Below are 27,099 nucleotides of genomic sequence, written 5' to 3'. Positions count from 1 at the left end.
AAAATTGTATTTTAACGTATCAAATTTGAATAAAGAATTTGGAATCCCTATTTCAAAAACAATATTTTACAATAACTTCCCATGAATCGTCGTTTTTTATTTGGAAATTTCGACAGGGTAAACATCGAGGTATTTTTAAGGCTCATGAAATCTATGTAATCCTAAAATAAATTATTCTTAAAATAATTGTGTTTGCTCACAAACGAAAAAAAACCGACTTCAATTACATCGGCAAGTAATACAGCGTAAGTAGACGAAAGAAAATAAACAAACGCACTAGTCGTCACTACGATTTTTGAGGGTTTTCCTCGATTTCTCTGGGATTCCATCATCAGATCCTGGTTTCCTTATCATGGTACCACACTTGGGTTATCCCTTTTCCACCAAAAAAAAAAAAGAATTATCATAATCAGTTCATAAACGACGAAGTTATCCCTGAACATACATACATTAAAAAAATTAAATTACAGATATATACGGTCAAATTGAGTAAACGCCTTCTGTTTTTGAAGTCGTTAATAACACGAACGCATAGATCGCTAAGACTGAAAAATCAAAGTAAAACAAATAAACACTGGGATACAAATTAATAAAACAAAAATTATAGAATAAAATTTTTTGTATTTCTCTGAAACTTCACAAGTTAGAGTATACAAATTTTAAGAAATAATCGGTAATCAGGACATCACATAATATGTAGTTTTCAAATAAAAACAAATTACGTTATAAGTGTCTATCATAAACGGCTCATAAAAGATAGTCATAGACAATTTAAATTTTTATAATATCAACAAATATTAGTTTTTAACTTTTTACTGATAAAAATCTAGTACTAGAATACATGCACACAGATTATAGAACTTAGAAATTGAAGTTTTTTATATATTTAACATGGGGACAATGTATTCGACTTTGGAAATTTTACTTTATTGTCTACAAGTGTGGACTACAGATTTAAAAATTCTATAAAATTTAGTTTTTTTTCTATTTAGTTGTAGACCGACTAAAAATTTGCGTTATGGTATAAAATAGCTTACAATTAATTAATAACAGAATGATCACATTAGCTCTGGGCATACATCGTCGTTTGACGTCGCATGTACATACGTAAAACTAAAATACATAAATAAAATACATCTTACTACATCTGCTACGTTATTCGCTTCGTACGAATATAAAACATTTTAAAAGACATTCACAACATATTACCGTTTTGGCATTCAAAACTTTTTTGAAACGCCAACAACCTTTATAAATTTCGAAAATGGCGTGATTTTGTAAATATTTCGATGTTTATGTAATATATTCGAGTGACTGCGAACCTTCAATGTTCCGGATTTATTAAATTCTAACATTACAGTAAAAGGCTCTGAACACTTATATACATATAAGTGCGAGATTGTAAATTCACTGGAGGGGACGGTAACGTTATTTTCCATTGAAAAATTCTTGGACCCATCGTCATTTTCAGCTTTCACACATTACTATATCTACTTTCAATCTATAAAATTATGAACAATACTTGTATGGTACTTAATATATATATTATAAATAAATAAACAGCAAGTTCAACAATGTTACGATATAGACTCCATGTTGTTTCTTTCTCTACACAAGATATTATCACAGCCTTATTGATGTGCGTCTCCCATGTATTTCATATTTATACTAAAATACGTCGAACAGATATTAGAAGTCCGAGCAAAATAAAACGAAAATTTAATTCTATTTTGTCAAATTGAAATGTGTGTACATGACTTGTTTTCAAAACTACCAGGATCACTTACATTCTAAGTCGATTTATAAAATTAATTAATAAACAAAAATAATAATTATTAAACAGTTTAAGCAATGAATATACTATTTTGCACACTTAAAGTCTCTCTTAAAAAATCATAAACAATGGAACTTATATCGTAACGATGGCTCAGAGCGAATACAACTTTTATTGGATCAGAAGACTAAGGAACCTGCCTTTTTATAATAATACACAGACATAGAACAACGTACAAGAAAACGAGAACATAATTAAATATTAAGCCCTCTCTTTCTATTACATCACATTGTTTCTATCTAGTGTATGGGGGACTTTAAAATCATAGACATTTTTTTAAAAGGTTGTATGCTCTGAGCTTTTAAACGAACTATTGAGCGGTTTCCGCTGTGTTCTGATTATTGGCTCTCCTTTCTGACTTGTTTGCCTTTTTAGCGGCGGCTTTCTTAGCGTTAGCTTCATCATCAGCCGGGTTGTCCCATTCTTGTCTTCGGCCCGAACCGAAGATGTTGTAGAATGTGGCACAGAAGATGTACACACCACCCGCGATATAGAATACTATCCTCCATTGAGCTTGGGTTGGCTGTGGATAGATTTATCATATTAGTTTACTATTTTACGAATATTTCTTATCAACAGTAAGCTTGCGCTTGACCACTTAAGGAAACTTAAAGGTAAACACACATTGGTCGCTGGGCACTTATCTAGAAATTACCTTTATTTTTTACTTTAAATTATAACCGTCACATTAGTATTATTTATGTTTTTCTATCAATTTCATATATTAACCCTTAGTTTACACACACAAATTGTCAACTTAATTCGTGATAATTTTGAAACTAATTAAAATATAATAAAGTAAAATAAAATTGATCATCTGACTTTGTATGCAGATGACGCCTGTTTACTTTTTTTATGGTTGTAGCATAAATGACATAATTACTCAATCTCAACAAGATCTAGATGTTCTATCTACGTAAATGGTTCATCACAATCTCTTAACTATTCACACTTCCAAAAAAAGTTAGATTATATTTAAAACTAAAAATAAAATTATTGCCCCGCATGATCCATTAACAGTTGACAATTTACCAACCGAGCAGAAAACATGTGAACAATATTTAGGCTTACGAATAGACAATTATTTAACTTTTAATAGATAGCATCCTGAATTTCTTAGTTTATAATTTTGTTATTTCATTTTAGCGTTGTAAGTTTGATTGTTACAGTGTTATTTGATAATTTAAGGGAAACCTGTTATTGGCAATACTACATAGAATATACATAACTGTAAGGTACATTGTTTGTAAAGCTGTTGGTTTTTTAAATAAAGAATTAAAAAAAAAATCTTGTATTTATGTAAGAAAAATTATTAGGAAATCCATATATTCTAATTTTATATTTATAAAACAAAGCAGTAAACGTAGCAACCGTAGACCAAGTTTACTAGTTCTCCCAAAAATAAGAACCAAATTTGCAAAATTTCGATGGAGCACAACTTTATAACAAATTACCATATATTTGTCTATGATTGTCTATAGTCAAAATATGTATTATCTGTTCTCATGTATCAATATAAAATCGTATAATAATAATGTGAGAAATATTGTATCCTTAATAATTTCTGTCAAGTATTAAGTTATTTGTGAAGACACTTACCCTGCCCTCAATAATGTACCCGGCGACGATGGGAGCCAGAAGACCTGTGAGATTGGCGAGGCAGTTGGTGAATGCCATTAGAATACCGGCGAAACGTGGCGAAATATCCAAGTGGTTGACCTGAAATATTATCATTTATAGATTAATTTCTTCGTATGTGTCATGTCATAGTAGACCATTGAGGTATTTTCAAGGCATACTATTATATACAAAACATACAGTCTGTATGAACACATTTGACTGTACGAGAGTAAACCATTTGAGGGATGGGGCTGGGAGGTTTAAAGTCCCGTGCAGTCGAAAACGTACATATTATAATTTATTATTGTGACAATTTTTTCTGTATAATTAGTACTTATTCGTGTTAACATAATGCTAAATAATGGCCTCAAATGTCAATAAAACAACCAATATACAGTTACGCAGTTTCAACATGACAATAAATCCCGTCTTAAATTATTTTACACGACAAAAAGAACTCTATAACGAGAGCAATGAAGTGCAATTTCTGTATTGTACAATATTTATATTATTAGAGTATCGAACAGAGCAGGAAATATCTAGCAGAATCTTACAGAAGATCACAGATAAAGAATACCTAAATGCTATTGTGGTAAGGTAACCAAAGCCCTTGGGGTGGGTCGGGGTCGGTAACGCGCTTGCGATGCTTCTGGCGTTACAGGCGTCTATGGCCTACCATCATGCGGACTTTACGTTTGTTTGCCACTTTTGTAGTATATAAAAAAATACCTTGAAGCCAGAGTAAATTCCACCGTTGAAGCCTACGCCGATGGCAAGGATGGCGACGGTAGCGGCAGGGTTGCAGCCTGTGTTTGCGGCGATGAATAAACCGATGGCTGGTCCGTATTCACCTGGAAATTACATATACAACATTAAAAACTGTAATGAACAAAAACCAACTTCAATTACACCAACAAGTAATACAATGTTGGTAAACAAAAAAATAGTCTAATAAATACGCATTATAAGAGACAACTCGAAAAGTTCTCGTCACATTTCACAAGCTTTCGATTAAAAAAGAATCATAAAAATCGGTCCACCCAGTAAAAAGTTATGATAAAAAAAAAAAACAATCGAATTGAGAACCTCTACCTTTTTTAAATTCAGTTCAAAATAAATCAAAGTCAAAAGAACGACAGTAGAAAATTTAACTTACCAATACTGTTAATGATCTTTCTGACTTGAGTGTGGTTGAAACGTCCACTGGACAGCATCCAGTCCGCGACCACCGAGATGAACATCGAGAACAGCCACATGCATAAGTATGGTAACGCAGATACAAAACCGTTCTGTAAATAAAAATAAAAATACATATAACCTCATTTTAAAAGCTACTTACTAACTACTTATAATTTGTGTTCGATAAAAAAATTTAGCTATTAAAAAATGTTTTATGTAGATTATATTTTTCGTTTTTTTTTTTTATTTTTTTTTTTTGTTGTATTGTGAGAGTGAAAAACAGTTACAGTCATTATTAATTTATTAATATTTGTATAAATAAAAATGCATCAAATCTAGCAGAAATTCCAAATGACTGCAAACTGGATAATTGTGATTATATAAAGAAAAATTTAAAACATCGACATATTTACGGGAAAAAGTATGGCGGTCCCAAATTCGCCGGATCAGCTAGTTTATATATTTTGTGACACTCAAAATGTCTCACAACACAAAAAATTTATTCTCAAAACAATTGACCTAATAATTTCGATATTGATTCGATATGAATCAACAATTTTTAGAAAACAACATATTTTTATTAGAAATATAGTCGCATATATTTTTTGTTTTCGTTACGATAAAAATAATCGAATATTCGCATGAGATAACTGATAAGTTATTATCAAATTGTATCCGTTATTAGCTGAATCAATCCTGCTCATCAATATATTAAATCAGTCTTTTCTCCTATTTGAAGTTTTATTATTATAACCTTAAAGTTCAAAATAAAATAACCGAATACGTATATAGTTAAACTAACATTGAGGGTCTGTTTCACTAGTTGTGGGTAACGTTATTTGATGGATTCCGGTATCCGACAGTTAAAAGTTTTCGATTCATTATTCTTTTTTACCACCGAATTGTACTATATTTATGAGATATGTCTATATTAATTTTAAAGTTGTAGTTTATTAATTAAGGAGAAACTGCTCCTACTGGCCTATTCTACCTCCCGCTGTCAAAGTTTAATTGTGTCGTCATCCGTCTCCTTCAAATAAGCGTTCGTTATCCACAACTAATGAAACTGGCCCTAAGTATATATGAAAGATGATTTAAAACTGTGCATCTTTATATTAAACCTACTTGAATTAAAATTTATGATTTGGATTAGCAATAAATTGTAAGTTCAAATGCCGATAGCACATACACGTATTTCATTAGTATACTTAAAGTTACAAAATAAAAATGTCATGTATGTGATAAGAGTTTACATACCTATACTTTTAATCTTATTTAAAAAAAGTAATTAATTAAGGATACTTACACAATACTAGACTAATTCTTGAAAAAAAATCAACTCTTTATAATATGTTTATACTCGTGAACGAAAAAAACGATTTTAATAAAATTACATGAACAAGTAAATACTACGTAAGTAGACGAAGAAATAGTCAAGTAAATGCGCGTTATCAAAGAGCAGTCGTCGGATCTCGATCAAATTTTTATGTAACAAGACAAGCTTTCGATTAAAGCAAGAATCATTAAAATCGGTATACCCAGTGAAAAGTTATGCGGTATAATACAACGTCGGTCGACGAAAAAATAGTCAAGTTTAGATATAATAAAATAAAGAATCATTAAACCAATCAATCAATCAATCAAAATAAAGAAATTAGATATGGCTAGAAAATAACTTGTTATATCTCAATTAAACTAAATGCGACCACATGACACGCACCACCTTTCGATTAAAAAAAAAAACATCAAACTCGGTCCACCCAGTCAAAAGTTCTGAGGTAACATACGTTAAAAACTATACAATCGAATTGGGAACCTTCTCCTTTTTTGGAAGTCGGTTAAAAAGATAAAATAAAAACTGCACCATCAATTAGTTATAGAGAGTATGGTACGTTCATTTTAATTTAATAGGCCGCCGTCACGGTTATTATTCAATTGTCAATTGACCGCAGGCCTCTTGACCTCTTGACAGCTCAGATGATTAATGCGAACAAATAAGTCTGCTTTACTCTTTTATATAGGTATAACACATATTGTTTGATCGAATGCTAAATCTGTTGTTAAGGCTCCTGATAACGAAAAAACTTTTTAACCGTGTTCCAAATAAGGAGGAGGTTCTCAATTCGACTGTATTTTTTTTAATGTATGTTCAGAACTTTTGACTGGTAGGACCGATTTCGACATTTTTTTTAATCAAAAGGTGGTGTGTGTCATTTGGTCCCACTTAAATTTATTTGAGATCTAACAACTTTTCGAGTAATATCTTAAGTGCGCGTGAGTAAGCGTTTTTACTTGACTTTTTACTGGGACCGCATAACTTTTTACTGGGTGTACTGATTTTGATAAATTTTAATTTAATCGAAAGTTGGTGTTTATCTTGTGGTCACATTTAAATTTCATCGAGATCTGATAACAACTTTTTGTGTAATCTTTGATAACGCGCATTTACTTGACTATTTTTTCGACTACTTACGTTGTATTACTTGTCGATGTAATTGAAGTCGGTTTTTTTTCGTTTGCGTGCAAATACAATTATTTTATGTTTATAAACGTAAAAATACTTTGAGTAGATTAAATCTGAATGGCTTTAATTAAATCATCAGTTAGTCCTTTTTTTGCATTTTTCATATTTTCTAGTGTAGAAGTATGGAATTACGAATTAAGTTTACGTAATTAACTAACTATATACAGTAACCATATTTTAAAATAATACTAAATCAGAATATACTTAAAGTAAATACAGAATATATTGCAAACCCTTTTAAACTAAATTTTAAGGCAATAAAAAGTTTCCTAAGTAAATGTTAATACCACTAGGTAAGTATACAAAAAAAAGTTATTTATCACAGACAATTGATACCATCATATTTAGACAGCAGATACTACAGAGGCTTTTAAAGTAAATTAAATTCCTTGAAAAAATACTAAAGTAGCACTCACATCCTTGATAGAGAAGTGGAGAACTTGTCTCATGAAGGTCGGTAGCTCCGTCATCAGCGTCTCGTAGCCGTAGTTCTGTCCCATGTGCGCCAACATTATCGCCCAGAAGGGCATCGATAAGACGATCTTTTTCCATGGAATTGGAGGGGACTGGAGGTCAAAAAAAAAATGTTTTATGTAATTTACAATGATGTAGACCATATCTTGTCTGTTTTATTTATAAAGGAAATCAGTCTAACATTGTCCAGAAGTAATATTATAGTGTAACTATAACCAAATAGTTCCAATAATTTAAAAAAAACTTTAAAAAGTCACAATAAAAGTTGCTCGTGAATTTTTCTAGGTAGTAGTAAACAAATTACTTTCAATTATATAAAAAAAAAGTCTGTCAAAAAAGAGGCTGCAAGGCATTTTTCCTCCATTTTTGCATTTAAGCCCTAAATAATAAAACTAACAAAAATACATAAAACTTACACTGGAACCGGCGGCGCCCCATAGCGAGCTCAAGATGTACTTCTTTTCCGTCTCATTGATGCTAGGGCAGTTCTCAGGATCCTCAGACACGAAGAACAAGAAAGCCAGACACCAGATTGTTCCTATCACTCCAAAAACGTAGAAGATGGATGGCCAACCGCCTGAGAAGCCATACGCAGAGAGCAGACCGGAAAGTGGCATTGAGATTACTGTACCGAATTGGGCACCTGGAAACAATATTAAGACCAATTAGCAAAATTATTTTGTGGGGTCTTTCCTACTTACTTATAAAATACGAAACAAAAAAAAACAAAAAAATCAAATTCTTTTATTTATGTTTATACGTAAGTACTTTAAATATCAGTAGTACATGAAGCCTCCTTTACGCACATTATGTTAAGCTTCCCTACTTATATATCTTTTATTACATGCACAGGTAAAGACAATATTTGTTGGGTCTTGTATCAAAACTGGGACTCTGTTAATCGAATACTGGATACATGGACCTACTGCATAAAGGGGCTTCGTATAATTAACTGGTATAACGCCTCTGACTACAAAAGGACTTTTGAATGAGATTTATTAAGACCTAAATCTTTCTCGAAGTATTATCTTAAGATCTTTCTTCAAGAGCTATTAATTTATCAATTCGGAATACTAAAGTAAGGTCATTGTCGTATTTTGGTCAGATTCTTTACAGCAGTTTTATCAGATTTTAACAGTATGAACGGAAAACACAATATGTCTTAATGAGATACTCATTTTTATAAATAAAGATTAAATTAATCTCACGATAATGTGTAAAAACAACGATTTAATCATGAAAAATTACGTTCATATTCTTTTATCGATTATTCATAGCTTCAAATGAATCATAAAAATGTAACAATTACGGCATAACCAACAATCTTATCACCGAACTATCTTGAGTTGATTATTTAACTTATATTTATATTATACAGAATGGGTACAAGCGCGAGGTATTTAATTAAATCTCATATTTTAAAAAAATAGACAAAGAGAAACTTCACTTTAAGATCAGTTGTAAATCTGTCTTGAGATATATCACTTCTTCTATTTTACTGATAACATGTATGCGGTTTAATTTAATGCACCTTGCTTGTATCTATACTTTCTATCTATTTTTTAGTTAGTTAGTTAGTGAGTTAACTGCCGAGTTTTTTGCCGTTTTTTTTTCTACAGAATTTACATTCCGATACGTTGGTAGATTCACTTTTAAATATAATTGAATTAAATAATACAAATACAATTTTAATTTTGAAAAAAGATTTTTGTAGTCTCAAGTAGTCTACGGTAATTTTGATTTTAGTTTTATAAATAACTATATATGAATAAAAACTAACCTGCATACACAGCTGCTCCCATTCTACTCCTTTCGTTTGGTGGAATCCATTTCGCTAACATCGCATGGGAGCATGGTACGATAGGTCCCTCTCCCAGACCCTGGATGAATCTGACGAGGATGAGCCACCCGTAACCAGCCTGTGCGGCCACTGGGACGAGGAGACCGAAGACAGAGTTGATCAACATACCAATACCGAGGAAGAGACGGGCACCGTATCTGTGGGAAAGAATATTTTTCAAAAAAAGAAAGAAAGGCCTATGTCCAGCTGTGGGATGTAACAGGTTGAATGCGAATGTGATTGGAGAACTTACGAAAAACTTTGTTTTAATTAAAAAGAAGTTTTCTATTGATGTTTAGTGTTATCGATAAATTATGTTCTCGTAATTACAAAGTATACTTATTGTTATTATTTTTTTTCATACTTTCAAGTTTTTTCTGTGTCAAACACTTGTTGTTTAATAAGATTATATTTCTATTCGGGTACATATTTTTGAGGAGTACAGCTTAAAACACTTAATAACTTATTTGTGAATATTTTAATACGCTATAAACTGTACCTACTGTGTTGTGTGTAGTTATTAAATAAATAATTTTTAAAAATTGCTTAACATAAGAACTGCCCAATTTTAGAACTATATCTAACTATATCTTTTATATTTAGAACCGCAACAGGTAGACACATAAAATTTCAAGCGACTATCATTACATAGTATAAAACAAAGTCGCTTCCCGCTGTCTGTATGCTTAGATCGTCAAAACTACGCAACGGATTTAGATGCAGTTTTCTTCAGTAAATAGAGTGATTCCAGAGGAATGTTTATATGTATAACATATGCACAATATAGTAGAGGAACACTGATAGTTTTTGCAACTGTCCGAAGCCGGGGAGGGTCGCTAGTATGTAATACGTCTTAAACGACAACGCTGTCAATTAAAACTAATTAAAATTAAATTTAGTAAAATTTTTAAGACGTGTTTGCACATTTTATTACTCGATCTTGACAAACACTGGAACCTAATTGCCTTTTTTTATCAATTTAGAAGTGGGTTAGTTTGTCTTGGCTTGAGCGTCTTAGCCATTTGCATGCAATTAGGTTCACGGATTGTTTAGTGAGGGATATATGTTAAACCTTTTATTTGACTAACAAGTTAAGTTTTCAATAAAATTGGTACATAATTATAAAATATCGACAGTCGCTATAAGAATTCATATTTCCCTATAAAAAAGTACAATTTTGAGTTACTATACAAAGTCTGTGTACTGTATTTTCGTACTTTATAACATCTCAATATATCATAATCTGCGACCTCTTTCCGTCCATATTTTTTTACACGATAAGTAATTACCAACGTATCATATTCTTCTCATTATCACTCTTCATATTATTATCACCTTCTCCGAAACACGCTGCATCTTATGGTACCTATACCAAAGTATTATTCCGATCGGTTCAGTAGGTTTCGCAGAATAACTGTACAAAAAAACCGGCTCTCCATTTATTAGTATAGAATATAGATAACAATAAATGAATATCATATTATCGACATCATAAAAATAAATATGCTTGACATTATTATGATTAAGTGAGACATTCTAGTTAAACATCAACATAACAATGTTTTATGAGGTAACCAGAACGACAAAGTCGTAAAATTTATATTGACCCATCAACTTAATGCCACTAAGTTCCTGTAGAGTTATGTGAATAATATTAATGGATTACAATATTGGGTTAAAGTTATTTTACTCAGACTAATGTTCAATGGAACATGAGTAAATAAATGTAAAATTAGCCGCTTAAGTTTGCTGATAAGGTTTATCTCACACATAAGTTATTGATTGGAAGTAAAATGTTGTTAAAACTTGTTTTACTTCAACTAATAAACCTACTTTTGGATTCACGTGTTGTCATATGTAACAGAAAATGTAGCGCAGTTTTATCCGTATCAGCAGAAACAGGCTCTGAATATTCAATTCTAATAAAAATAAATATATTTCTATTTTTAAAAAGATGTTGAAATAAATTAGCAACTTTAACCGTCTTTTTAGGGTTCCGTACCTCAAAAGGCTAAAACGGAACCCTTATAGGATCACTTTGTTCTTGGTCTGTCTGTCAAGACCCTTTTTTCAGTAACACGTGGAGGTATCAAGCTGAAATTCATATCAATTAGTCTACTGTTTCTTGGAGCTGTAAAAAAATCAATCTTCTAAACCAACGCAATCAAAATAGGCCACACAGACAACCGTTTATGCTGAAAATTTTCGACACTCGCAAGGGAATAAAAACCTACAGGGTACTTTCCGTGAACTCAGAACCTTGAAATTTGGTACCGAGCAACGTCTTATAGCTCAGATAAAGAAAAAAATAGCGAAAAGCATAAATTTACGTAGTACGGAACCCTCGGTGCACGAGTCCGACTCGAACTTAGCCGATTTTTTTATATCTTAGATAAATTAAATAAATATTTTATCGTTTGTTATTTCAACACATACAATTAAATAAATTTAACTACAATGTAATTTATTATATAGTTTGCGTACTGTTCACATAGCTTTAAATTATATCAAATTAATCTCTACGTTATATTATAAGAAACAGCTGTTTAGAAAAACGTCACAAGATCCAATTCGACCTTGTGACATCACAACTACGCAAATACACTCAAAATTATCTCCAAGACTCGCTACAAGATTTATCGTATCCTTTAATTATAGTAATAATATAATATCTGAAAATTTTCGACTTATTTTGTAACATTAATTAAATGGTCGATTTTGACAAAGTATGTTAAAATAAATCCCCTTGAAATAAATCCAAATGTGCTTATATTATAAAGCTTAAAAATTTGTTTAGTTTATATATATTTGGTATATAAATAATTTTAGCAAAAATGTGTAGTTTTAAAATATGTTAAATGTTGTATAGCTCATTTCTCGAGAATGGCTTTACATACAAGGTTAAACATAATTATAACATCAAGCTAACACAAACAGAAGAGTATTAATAAAAACTTGTAAAAGCGAAGCCAGGCGGTAGCATTTCAGACATATAAACTTTTTAATAAGTAAATGTAACAACTGTATTTTACTACTGAACTATCTGACTGTACTGCTCGCATTTTCCACGTGTATGGTGCAATAGAATGCTATTGTATGCAAAATACACAATAGGTAAACGTGAGATAAATCATTCCTATAACATATTATACTATTCATTCATACAAAAGAAGGCAAAATCCCTAATGACAAATGTGATTTCCGTATTATTTTGAAATTATAATCAACTATACCTACTTATAGCATAGAAAAAAAATAGTAAACCAAAAAAATCATTGCTTTAGCTTTTCTAATATTTTTCATAAGTAATTAAATTTTTTTTAAATTTACAGGTTACGAATAGAAATACTTAACTGAAAGATAAAATAAATTTAAACGGTGAAAAAGAAAAATATATGTATGTATAAATAGCTTAATAATAATAATGAATGTTGAATAATAATAATAATAATGAATGTTACTAAATAACTAAAATATTAATTTATTTTTATAACATGCAAATTACAATTAATAACAATACAAATTGTCTTACCTTTTCGACAGAATTCCGAAAGGAATTTGCGTAATGACGTAACCGTAGAAAAAGGACGACAGGATGTAGCCTTGAAGAGTCGAAGACCACACGAACGAGCCATCTTGTGTCAGTACCTCCTAAAAATAAAACGGGTATTAAGTTTTTTAGTTAAAAAAAATTTTTTTTTTTGTTGTTTTTGTCTAAATTATACATCAATCTTGTAATATATGATCCTTAATATAGGAATACCTATATATATATACTTGTTCTATAAAACACTAGCTGTGGCCGCGTCTTCGTCCACGTGGAATTTAACAAAAAAGTTATTTTTCAATTCGCAGGGTTATAAAATATATAAATTTCTAAAATAAAAGTAGCTTAAGTTATTCCTTACTACATCAGCCATCAGCCAGTGAAAGTCTTGTCAAAATCGGTTCAGTCATTTCAGAGATTACCCGGAACAAACAGACAGACAGACAGACAAAAATTGTGCAATATGTTATTTTGGTATATGTACCATGTATACACCCACATGCATTTAGTTTTTTTTAAATAGTATATTTTATTAAACATTATACATATTTACAATTCACAACTTAAGAAATATTTATATTAACAGATAGTTTTGGTACAAATCATGTCCGCGTGGAATTGTGCCAAGAATGCTGACAGCATTTCCCCGTTGAATCGCTATACCGATTCTCTGGGCAAAAAATGCATCAGCCCTCTTGTCACCAGTGGAGGCAATAAGGCGAGGAGTTATCTCATTTAAATTTTTTTTAGCACTGCTACTTATTTAGTTAAAAGCGGTTATTTGGATATTACAGACAGACACTCCCATTTTATTTATTTGTATAGATATAGATGAAACCAAAATATTTCGGAATTTTTATTTTATAGAATGCTAAGAAATAGTGAACCAATCGCTGACGCTTGCTTAGCCACGATACTTTACCAATTCAATCATAGTAAATTAGAAAGACGTATTCAATTTATCCAGCTGAAGTAAGGACATTCAGACAGGGGTAATAAGCTACAAAAATCCATTAAGTTCAAAATAAAAATAAAAAAGCTTTTAATTTTTTTTTTTTAATTTAAAATGTGCCTCTTTGTGTAATTATTATACATTCTTCTTAAGAAAAGATTATCATACAGAAGATCATAGCTAAAAAATACTATTCTCAAGTTTGACCAGAGCTCCTGAGGACAGTCGGGGCAAAAGATCAACAACGCGTTCGCACCACTTCTAGAGTTACAGGCGTCCATAGGCTACGGTAAGCGCATACCACCAGGCGAATCAGGAAAATCAGGCTTATCATCAGGCCTTTATCATATTTAAGAAAAAATCTTTTATTAGGAGCAAAAATTAAAAAAAATATGATCTTACTTGAGTAGAGTTGTCAACGTTTCCGCACTCGGTGTCCATAGCCTCCTTGTGCACTGGAAGCGCGGTATGGTTGACCATGGCCACTATGGCTACGGACATGTTGGTCCTCATGATGTACGCATTCGCCATGCCGAGGAACAGCATGAACGTCACCCAGTGACGTGTTCCCAGGCCGCCTGTAATAAAAAAAAAGTTTTTCTCACGTGTCCAAGTGTTGATATAATATTTGTTTGTAGCTAGCATCTAAAAACCACTTGGGTCTGTTATATATAGTAACTTTTTAATTTATAGCTAGGTAAATTAATATGGCACTATGTTACGGGCGAAGCTATGTGGTATTAATTTCATTTTATCTCCATATTATACATAAATATTACAGTTACTAGTTTTCCGATTAAAAAGTCTATGATAATCGAAAAGAAAGAAGTAGAAATCATTTCTGCCTTAACCGAGGTAATGTATTGGATTGTTAATAAAATATAATTTTTATATTCATCGGAAGATTTAGACAAACAGAGCAATTGAGATTTTGAACAGTGCCTTATGTTATTATTTATTAAACAATGCAATAATATCTTAAGGCTGTTAACAATTTTATTTAAAAAAAAAACATAAAAAACTAATCTAAACTAAAATGAGTAATGCCGATTGCCAGCAAACATTTCCAAGTGATTAACCGCGTATCAAACTTCAAACAGGTACAAGACCTGAAAATGTAGTCCTATCTGCGCGTATGCATCACTAAACACATATTTATAAGTACAATCAGACACTGTACACACACCCAGCACACATGCACATTAATTACAATACGCCAGTATTATATCTTCTTTCCTGTTACAATTGTTGTTTTTTTTTTTTTGTAATAATCTAAATCGAGTTCGGGTTCGATTCCCGCTCGGGATAGATATTTCTATTTGTACAAATATTTCTTTCCGGTATGGATGTCTGTCCTTGCGGGTAACCCCACCGTGTCCAGGAGAGTGTGTTAAGCCATTGGTCCCGGTTTTTATCATAAACACCTGATAGCGATCGTTACTCATAGTATGTAACATATATCTGCTAGCCCGCAGTAGAGCAGTGTGGTTGATTAAGCTACGGTGTTTCTCCTACATGGAGAGGCCTATGGCCAGCAGGGGAATGCTACAGTCATGACATGAATCGTTTTCGTATATCGTTAATAATCTTGATCATAATTCGATTACAAATAGAATTTACATGTAGATATGTTTAGTTGTAAATAATACAATTACACAATAGTACCTTTGTTACACGAGATACACTTACTAAATATTTTTATACGAACACTGCAATATTAATGTACAATATTTTTTATTGGAGTTTACAAAATTAGAATATTGTTTAAAAAAATATTATGTTTGCCAACCAATGTCATGCGACATTCAAGTCTCAAGACTAACATGTAAAGTCATGTGTAGGTCAACGGTAATATTTCAGTTGTTCTATACGTACATGTGCAATATTGTAAATCAATTTAAATTTACGTTTATTTTTAAATTATTTAAAAAATTTAAAAAAAATCGACAAAAACTAACTAACCAACATGTAAAAAAGTTTATTCCTAAATATAACACAAAAAGTTTCTATATCCTCCATATCAAAATGTTTATTACTGGCAAACTGTACATACGCCCACGTTTTTTATCAAAAAAAAAGCAATTTGTTTACTAATCTTATTAGTGATCACTGACGAAAATAGACCGCACGTAATCCTAGGAATAGCCAAAACGTCAATTTCTGCGGGTTTAAGGATTATTTAGCAATATTTATATTAATTATACTTATGAGGGAATGTGTCAATAATTTAATTATTTACACTAGTGGTCGCCTAGAGGTTTTTAAAAAATTTCAATTTGACTACAGATTGACAATCAACGACAATAATCAACTTTGACAATCAACAACAACAATAATATACCTGTGTGCATCAAACACACAGTGTGTGTAATGTTTTTTTTATTGATTTAATATATTTTTATGCATAATTTAAAAAAAAAATTTAGCATTCTGCGCTCCTTTTCTATATAAAATATAAGTGTACGAGATTTCTTACTCCTCCGTCCATGCGTAAAAAGAGGTACAAAGTTTTTTGTTTCACGTATTAATATAGAAGAAGACAATCTGTTAGCGATCCGATAGAAGATTACAATCCATTTTTATTAGAAACTAGCTGACCCGGCGAACTTCGTATCGCCTAACACAAACTTTATCGTATGGTATTAAAGTTCAAATTGACTTTTAAGTATTATCAATCTTTTGTATGGGAGTATAGAAAAGTGTTGTTTTTAGACTTTTTCAGGAAATTTAAATTTTTTTTTTAGAATTTTTCTCTCCGTAAGAACCATCCTCGTACTTCAAGGAATATTTTAAAAAAAGAATTAGCGAAATCGGTCCAACCGTTCTCGAGTTTTGCGCTTAGCAACACATTCAGCGACTCATTTTTATATTATAGATAAAAAATATAAATTTGTACAATGTTTTTCGCCTAGCTCAAATAGTTTACCCAAAGCTATAAAATGTTAGATTTAGGATAGTTCCCTAACGCTTTCGGCTCTAAAATTTTAGAGCTTTTCTGTGTGAACCAAAAGAATGCATTTTCATAAAAAAATCACACGATTATTAAAAACCAGATTTATATACTTAAATGTAAAAAAACAGTTCATCGCTTATTATAATACATATTACTATAATTTTTTTTTAAATAAACGATAATTATAACACAGGTAATAATAATAATAATTAATAGTGAAAACTTCGCTAATAAATTCAAATGAGTCGATTAGTTAAACATATGTTACCTAATTCTGTATAAGTCGTGAATACATATTTTCTTAATTAGTATGTTTACGAACCATTACATTCTGACGTTAAACATACATAAATGTATAAATATACACAGTTACATATTAGGCCGAGAACGGCATCTATAAAATTCGTTTGTAGCATTGAGCTCAAGAACTTTTCAGCCAGTTTGCGCGGTATAATTAAAGTTTACGTATCTAACATTCGAGAAAATGTTGAAATTTAACAACATTCTCAATTAAATTTTTCTATTATTGATGAAAAAAAAAAGATTATTCAAAGCCTTCCTTTAATTAGATCCCGATACTTCGAAATTGTTGTAAACGTACACTCATAATAGTCAACTATGGTCAACCATGGTCAACCATGGTCAACCATGGTCAACCATGGTCAACCATGGTCAAACTTGGTCACCTATGATGAGTTTACCCATAGCCTCTTGCAATAGTGTTGCATCTAACATGGTACGAGTCTCTTTCCTGTTTTACGTTGTATTACTGACTCTATTAAAATTTAATTTATTCTTCTAAAGTTAAATCACATAAAGTTTTACTATCTTGTAAATTAAAATTTGATATCCACATACATCATTATATAATACGTATACACAAATCTATTTCCATATTTTATTAACACTTACTTTTAGTTCGAACATTCAAATCGTAAATTTTAACACGTTTGGTTGCGTGTTGGCGGGATAAAAAAAAAATTAAAATCGATGACTTATTAAAATATCAAAGCCAATAAATCCTACATTCTTACAAAAAGAAGTACGTTTTTTACCTACACTGTCGTATCATTCGTTCAATTCTAGTTTACCTTAAAAGAAATAGGATTTTTCTTAATTTGTTTCTTTCGTCAGAGCATTGCTTTCTATAATAAGTGGAGTGCATCGCTACCGACGGAAAACCTTAAAGTTTCATTTAACTCCGAACGCTTATGAAAGGCTTCGGTGGACATAAGGTTGGTTACACTACCCTTTTTTTAATTTATTTAATGTGGCTTTTTATTGCGAAGGAAGATAACAATATCTATACGAGTAGGTACTTAATTGTCGTTCCTTTTAATCAATGGAAAAATTCTATTGTTTTTATAACGCTATCGTGCGCAACAAAGGAAAATATCTAAAAAAACGTAGTTTGATGTATACATGTGTTTACATACATCCACACTAATATTATAAATGCGAAAGTAACTCTGTCTGACAAGCGCGACAGCGCTTTCACGCCAAAATTACTCAACCGATTTAAATGAAATTTGGTACATAGATTCCAAAAAAAGGGGTGTAAGTTGTTGAAAGGTGGGGTTGAAAAGTTGTATGGAAGTATTGTCATTTTTAGAGCTAGAAACTTAAAACTTTTTTTAAGGCTGTTTATATGTTTAAAGTTTGTAAAAGCTTTACCCTCAAGGGTGTAAAATAACAATAGGAAATAGAGGATGAGTTTGTAAAAATGTAAGGTTTATGTGAATGTTTTATAAGTTTGCGACAAGAGACAAAATATCAGAGCTATTCTGATGTCCAAAATAAACAAAAGATATATGCAGAAAATGCTGTCCAAAGTCAGTATTTCACGCGAACGAAGTCGCGAGCACAGCTAGTGTATATATATATAAACGAATCGCCGAAAATCAAAATGTAACTATATACATAATTTATGTCTAGTAATGCGTACTTATTTGACTATCGAAATCGGTCTACCCAGTAAAAAGTTATGAGGTAACGCAAAATACAGTTTAATTAAGGACCTCCTCATTTTTTGAAGTCAGTTAAAAATGGTTATATAGTTTTATCAATGTATTAAGACAATAATAAATCCGAGTGGACGAAACCGAAACGGCAAATGATAAGTCCGCAAAGATTTTTTTCTATTTCAAGTTTATTTTTCAACGGGGGCAAAGTCCGACTCCGTCAACGTTTACGTACTCGGAAATATTCTTAGAAATCGCCTCTACATGTTATCACAACTACAAAACATATCTCAAGGATTGACTGAATTATCATATGAAAAAAAAATTGTACCGTTTATGATAGCTCTTTAATAATTAATTGAAAAGTGTATTGACACGGTTCTTTTATATTAGGTATATAGTTACATCTGTTTGTCAATGACCTATTAACATCTTTAAAAGAAAACACATCATTTAATTTTAAAATATAAAACATTACTGCTTATATAAACCTTATGTGAAGTAATAGGTAATCTGTGTTTTATTTTATTAATTTTTTTATTATTTTATATTATTATTTTATTTTATTATTTTAGTAGTTACCTAGTATATAATATCATAATGTATACTACTACATATTACAAAGGAGAAAAGAAAGATTTGATTTTCTTTATTCTAATATTAATTATTATATGATTTTTATAGAAAATTTGCAGACGTTTCTTATTATTTTAGAGAAACTTAGCTTATACCGTGAAGTATATTACAGTTATAATATAAGATTATTAGTTTTTGAGGACTATTAGTTTTTGAGTGGCGCGCTGCCAAATTACAGTGGACGACTGCCTAGTCCGGCAGCAAAATTTGAGACAAAAAAATACAATTCCTATTTCAGTATTGTTTAAAGAATGATCTCTAAATATATCTTTTTAATATCTTAATTGACTATCCAAAAAATTAAATTAAACTTTTTCAACTTCTTTCTTCTTTCAAGTCCAAGACATTTAGACAAGTTGCAAGTCTTAATAAAGGATAGAAATACTCAGTACTTACAATTTATTTATTTCTAACAATAAGTCATCAAATTGAATTTTTCAATTGATTGTAAAAAAAAATCTGAAAAACAGAATGAATTATTTTTAAATATTAGCATGACGAAGATTATTTAAGAAATTGTTATCTATGACGGAAACTATTATAAAGAAAACTGATTAGTCATTATTTCACGTACCTACGTTACGAGATCCGCAGTTTGTTCTGATAATGTTTAATTTGTAAATAGTTGTACTATTTACAAATGATATCACTTACTGACTTTTTTTTTCTTAGATAAGTCGTGAGTAATTAAGTATTAATGTAGGTGTAACAGCTTTGTCTTATCAATTAGCATTTTCAGTATTTCATCATACTTGACGCAACAAAATCAACAAAATTCTTTATTATAAGACTTCAAATAGGAGGAGGTTATCTATTCAGTCGGTATTTTTTACACGCTTTTTATTAGCTTCACCTGTATGTTTGTATGTTTGTAACCGACTCCTTTGAACTTCATTCTGACCCACTTCAGACGTTCAGATTTCATTTTAACGTAGACTTATCGAGGACCGATGACAACACACTAATTTGATCACGTTATTCCTTTTTTATTTGGTTTATTGATACAAGCGTGTCTTTTTTTGTTTTTGTTTTTTTTTTACTGTTATTTATTTTGATGTATGGACACCAATTACGCCGAAACGTCTGATCCTAGGTTCTGATGATCAAGTCTCAGTAAGAATCAGAAGTCACTTTTTTGTTAGATGAGGAACAGTTGACATTTAGTCCCAAAATTTAATTCAGTTTAGCTCAGTATTTTTTAATTTAATGACCATTTTTTTTTTTATGCATTAATGCGTTATGCGTGATTCTTTTTTTCTTCGATACGAAACAGTTGCACCGATTTCAAGCCTATCAGTAGGTACTTTGTACTTAGATAGCATATACAAATATTAGTATTTTATTAAAAGTAGTAATTAGGTTTGCATAAGAAGACATATTTCGAATTAAATCTTTATTATTTTTTGCTTTTTAGTTTTTGAAGTCGGTTTTTTAAATGTAGCTTTTTTTTCAGTAATTTGTACATATATACGAGTATAACATTGTAATTTACAATAATATTATAAAGGAGAACGGAAACATTTGTTTTTTTCTGTTTGTTTATTATGTTTAAAATTTAAAAAATCTTTTACCAAAAGAATGTAACGTTAGGTATCACTCAGTGACATAGGCTATATTTTAACAGAAGAAAACGGAACAGCCAAAAACCTATTACCTATACCAGGGCTGGCTTTTTTGCACCGAAAACGCTGCTGCCCTTCTTCGGCCTGTGTATTTCAAAGCCAGCAGTTGGAAGATTATCGCGCCATCGGTTGACTTTATAAGTTTCAAGGTGGTAGTGGAACTGTGTTATCCATTAGTCGCCACTTACGACACCCACGGGAAGAGATGGGGTGGCTATATTCTTTACCTACTGCCGTAACCACACAGCTGAAAAGCACAAAGCTAGTATCATACAAATATAAAATGTATCATAACTTTTTCTCATTATTTCATTAATAATTTTACATACCTATAGCGATTATTGTAATATTATAGCACAACTGTCGTATTATTCTGCTGTGAGAATTTTCCGAGAAATTAAAAATACATTTTGTGCACGTATTCTAACACCCGAATACAAGGAATAAGAGATAGGGTCAGATTCAATGGAAGAGACCATTAACTGGCGATTTTTTACAGAGTTTAATGAACTCTATTAAGGCTATTGTTTTACAATTATAACTACCAGATCGAAAATCCTCATCCCTTCAATCAAGTTTTGATGTCAAAATTATTTAATTATATTGTATTTAATATATATTCTATTAATATGATATTCTTATTAAATATGATCTATTAAGTATTGGTTTCCAATAGATTGAACAAAAAAAAACAGAAATAAAGAATAAAAAGTTATTCTTTATTTTCAGGTCATCGAAAAAAAGTAAAAAAAAATGTAGTGAAGAAAAATTCTTTACTAGTACATAACTTAATAAAAACATCATGTATTAAATGATTTCCTCATTACTTTAAAAAAAAGAAACGTTTTCCAAAAAAATACAGCTTTCGTCAAGAATCATTTCCAACAATCACGTAAATCGAAACGATATTGAATCGAATCACAAAAAAGCATAATTATAAAAAAACACTGTCACACTCTGGTGACCATGTACAATAGTAGTTAATGTCCTTGACAGAACAGACTACATAATAACACTGACAGTTTAAAAACGACGACTATATACGTTTCCCGCGATTTCACCTGCTACGTATTTTGATATCTTTTTGTATACGACTAGGTCGACAAACAAACGTACGGTCCACCTGGATGGTAAATGGTTACCGTAGCCTATAAACGCCTTCACTACCAGCTGCATCGCAGGCGCGTTACCGACCCTACCGCCGACCCTGCCCAGGAACTCTGGCCACCTTACTCACCACAGGGACACAGCACTACTTGAATAACCACCACCGTAGGTCGCGGGTAATAACGTTTCTTTAATATTCAGTTTAAAATTGTATTAATTACAAAGTAATCAGACAAACAAAACCTATTCATATTTCTTGACATTGGCTGAATCATAGGTATTAATAACAGTATACAAAATAATTATAATAGGCAATAAAATATATAAGATCTTTTTAAAAGCAATTTTATTACGATAGATAAAAAATAAATCTGACTAAATCATATTTATGATTGTTATAAGAACTTTTTTTAACGATTACTGATAAATAGTGAAATAAATCAATATTTTCGGCAAATTAGTCAAATATAAAACTAGACAAATCCCTATTAATCAAGTACACTTAAAAGGATTACTTATTAAACCCGAATCTATCTTATCAAGATAACAATTACGTTTAAACCTGTATATGAATGTATTGATATTTGTGTCACTGTTTAACACACCTTGATATTGTATGAAAAGAAACATTTTTTACATCATTGTTTAAAGAAGATTGTCTCAATGTTATAAAATATAATTCGTATGAAGTAATATATTTTTAAAAAAATAAATTATTTATACGTAAAGTTAATATTTAAAACTTGGCTTTACAAAGAACCTAAAAAAATGGCACTCTTTATTTAAGTGTTTCAACATAATATAACTTTTTAATATTTAACTTGATATAAAGTAAGAGTTGACTTTATAGAGAACCTATAAAAATACCTATCATAATGCAAAATAATAAATAAGAAGTAGATATTATAATGAGTCCCTAGATTACCAAATTATGAATTAATACTTTAAAATGAACAAAAAAAAACATATTTCAGATGGAATTTACTTTTAATTAAATTAAATTAATTTGATATTCATACACACTAATTATAAATCTTATAATGAGATTGCATAAATACTTTTTTATAAACATTTCTCATTATAGCTTAAGGCATGACTATGCATGGCATCTTAAACGAGCGTGTTTGTTTACGCTTATTAAAAAAATGATGAAAATTGCTGATCATGTTACTCAGCTTATATGTACGTACTTGCTATGCCGTTATTTTACTCGCGATAGCTCAATAATATACATTATATAATTCAATAATATACATAAATAATTACCAATATAATACTAGCTTTAATTTACCTCCAAGCCTCAAACTTCATGTTTGAAACGAATTATTTTTAATTCTCAAAAACAACCGAAACAATGTTTGTAATACTTTTAAGTTTACAAATAACAAAGCAAAATAAAGTTCCATTCAAATTTTAACCCACTACTTTACTCAATACTAAGGGGGCTTCTAAAAACCCTTTCTAAGTTAACATAGCGTTTTCTATTTATATTCTTCTATAGTACAATTCGACTTCATAAAAGTTCTTAAATTAAGCCTTGTTTCTTTTGAATTGAACGGTTCGTAAACAAAACGATTAGCTTTTTTTCTATATAGAAAATCAATGAATGACCCTTTGCATTTACGAAGTATATGTAGATAAATAAGAAATTTGATTTGGCATTTTAATTATTATTTTCGTAATAGTTAATGACTTTCCTCTTAGATTAAAATTCACATTTTGATGCAAGTTTAATAAATAAATGAATAAAACTTATTAATTTCTAAATTATTTTAATTTTTTGTATTTTTAATTAGTATATTAAAAAGCTAGCGATATTATTTTCGTTAATTTTTTACAGGAGTAGAATCACCAAAAAATTTCACTTCGAAATCGAAAGGAAAAAAAAACTTTTTTTAAGTAATTCCGTTTCTTTTTCGTTGAAGTATAAAAATAAGACTATAAAATTATTAACAGAAACATCATCAATCTGTTCTTTAATGATAAACAAATTCATTGACTAAACAAAAAAATCTTTGAAGAGTCAGATATGCGACGATAAATCATCGTGGACTTTGTAACTTGTAACATTTCATCTTTTTTTATATTCGCATAACTTGAAAACAAGAATTTCAATTTAAGAATATTGAACCTTATCGGACGATAGCCTTTTTGATTTGATATATGACATAATTATAGCTACATAACTGAGCTTCAGTTAACTTCATATGAAGTATAAGCATATGATGTATGAATATAAGCATATGCTTAGTCGATGATATATTATTTTTCATTCGGTTTGGGAAATAAATAATTATAAATAGTAATAATTTTGCCTGAATTGAAATTGAATTAGCGTTATATTTTTAATTTACCATACTTCTTAAATTTTCCCGTTTTTTAATATTACAGCTACTATTTAATACGCTTTTTATTTAAGTTTAAAATGAAAAATATAAGTACAGCACATAACTACGACTTGTATTTTCCAAATTTTAATAATTACATATGATTTTTCTTACTATAATGTAAATTTACACTCAATAAGTATCAAGTTTAAGCTAAATTTCGAACTAAAGCTCTATCGAAACTGTACGCAAAAACTCTACCGATATTTTTGTTAAAACTTTTATTCTAAAGTTTTAATTCCACGATTTTCATTATATTTTCAGCAAGCAATCAACATATAATCAAAGCGTATCAATTTTTAAATTTAATATTAATATATTTAATAATAAATCATTATTCTTTTTGTATCCATGTTTTTTGCTCCGACTCGGAAATTCATTGAACGAATAATTCAGTGTCATAAGTGTAAATACTTTGACTTTTATCACAACAGTAATGAAAATAAAAGCTGAATAAAATATAACTCATTTTTATTTGGGTCTTCTCAGAAAAGTATACCTACTGCTTTTAGTAATCGTGATGGGATTTTTATGCAACAGCAGACGTTGCTCTATCAAGTTCTACAAAAAAGCTTTTAGTTTTTCTTTTATCTAATTATATGAAAATTACAAAAATTCTAATTTATAATCTTACTATTCTTACTTTATATTTTAGATATTTAAAGCAATATGATGACTGAGTATTTTTTAAATATAACTATAACAATAATAATAATAAAAACGTTATCGTCGTCTTTACGGCTTGCGTAGATACTTAATTAATTTTATAAAGATAAAGGAATGGTAATCATATTATATTAATAATTTAATAACGCAATAAAAATAGAATATAGCTTAAAAAAGCTACATAAATCTTTTTTTTTAACTTTTCGTCTTTATAACTTACGTAGATCGTGAATAAAAAACAAATTAATTATACGTACATTAATACATACATATTAAGTACCCAAATTAGTTGCCAGTTAGCGACTTGTCTGCTCCACCGGTTGTCGATAAAGTTTGTCCTATAAATAAGTTACGAATAGACTTTAACAACAGGAGGTAAAATAGGAAATTTCTGAGGACCTGTTTATCCTCAACAAATAAACTACAACTAGATTCACATTTACGAATAGATACATCCCATAAATATACTGGAATTTGATGGTTAAAAAAATTACCTACCTATATATAAAAAAATTATCTGTTGGATACTGTCATCCGTCAAATAGCGTTATCCACATCCGGTGAAACAGGCTCTTAGTAAAATAAAACAATTTAAAGAAAAACCCATAATGTATTAAAATAATCAGCATATTTGTTTAAAAAAAGTGGTTAATATTCATACTCGAATAATGTATCTGTATCTTAAAAAAAATTGTCAGTCAAGTATGTCGTTACCTTGGAAAACTTTTTTTTTACCTTGGAAATGGTTAAAAAAAGTTGAATGACTATTCCTAGGTTTAAAATTTGTATAAGAAATATTTGATAGACGAGACATTTACTTAAATATTTAAATATATTGTAGATTTTTATTGAGATTATTTTTTTATTCTTATTTAATTTATTATTTTTTTAATTTTTATTCTTTATTATTTCAGGCATAGTTAGGGTGATTATTAACTACAGGAAAAAAAATAAGTAATGTAAATTGAGGTTATTCCAACTCAAAACTAAATATTGCGAGCAAAACTGTTTAATTATAGTAATTAGGTCACGAAATAATACCATTGATATGTATTAGATTCTAGCGGAAACTCGCTAAGTACCTACCTATTGATAAAACACCTGATTATATTACTACATAATAAAGTTTAGGCATTTGAAATATTTACGGAAGTGTTTAGTATAATTTTGCATTACTTTAAAATACGTAGATCACAACATGTGTATATTCAATTATTCAATTAATCTCTACAAGCTACTTATCTGGATAAACCAGATAACTAACTTCAAACGCTCGCCGGCAAATCATAATTATTTACGACCAGAAACGAACGAAAAACAGTACGTTAGCAAAACTTACTAAACCCTAAGTATTTTCCAGTGACGTCATTCTGACTCACCACTATAGGTTTTGGGCCTCTGATCTTCCAAACCAGGCTGCTCCCAGACGAGCACGTGGGTGCCACGATTCGATACCATATTGTCGATTGGGGAAAGAAATAAATGAGAAAACGAACAGAACACAGTGAAAACTCGGCTACAAAAGTCGTTTACGTTACGCTGGTGTGCGTACCGACATTGATTACGGGGTGGTTTGACATCGCGAGGGTTGCAAGTTGTAAGGACGAGGTTCGGAACGGGACTGGAAGATAGCCGGCGCGACGCGCGAGTCGTAAATATACACAGCCGGGGGGCGCGAGGGGCAGCACGCGTCGCCCGCGTGCGCTTACGTCACCAAGTTTTTACTGAACACTGAAAAGAGTATAGGAATTGTAAGTAGGAAATACCGCTAGATCGCTTCATTACAGATAGTTGATA

The 27,099-nt window shown here is 30.3% G+C and overlaps 1 protein-coding gene across 1 annotated transcript; it reads right to left on the bottom strand.

Annotated features, from left to right (window-relative positions):
* Positions 1–601: 601 nt before the first annotated feature.
* LOC123656658 (putative inorganic phosphate cotransporter) lies at positions 602–27,028 on the bottom strand. Its single transcript, XM_045592323.1, has 10 exons — positions 26,682–27,028; positions 14,373–14,548; positions 13,004–13,122; positions 9,412–9,629; positions 8,048–8,274; positions 7,574–7,723; positions 4,611–4,743; positions 4,184–4,305; positions 3,434–3,553; positions 602–2,357 (listed from the first exon to the last, which is right to left on the bottom strand). Exons 1-10 carry the CDS (start codon positions 26,758–26,760, stop codon positions 2,145–2,147), a joined length of 1,557 nt encoding a protein of 518 aa, XP_045448279.1. The 5' UTR covers positions 26,761–27,028; the 3' UTR covers positions 602–2,144.
* Between the last annotated feature and the right edge of the window lie 71 nt (positions 27,029–27,099).

Source organism: Melitaea cinxia, chromosome 9 (assembly GCF_905220565.1).
Source record: "Melitaea cinxia chromosome 9, ilMelCinx1.1, whole genome shotgun sequence".
Classification (NCBI taxonomy): domain Eukaryota; kingdom Metazoa; phylum Arthropoda; class Insecta; order Lepidoptera; family Nymphalidae; genus Melitaea; species Melitaea cinxia.
The sequence above is the reverse complement of the archived record's forward strand: the minus strand, read 5'-3'. Positions and strand labels throughout refer to the sequence as shown.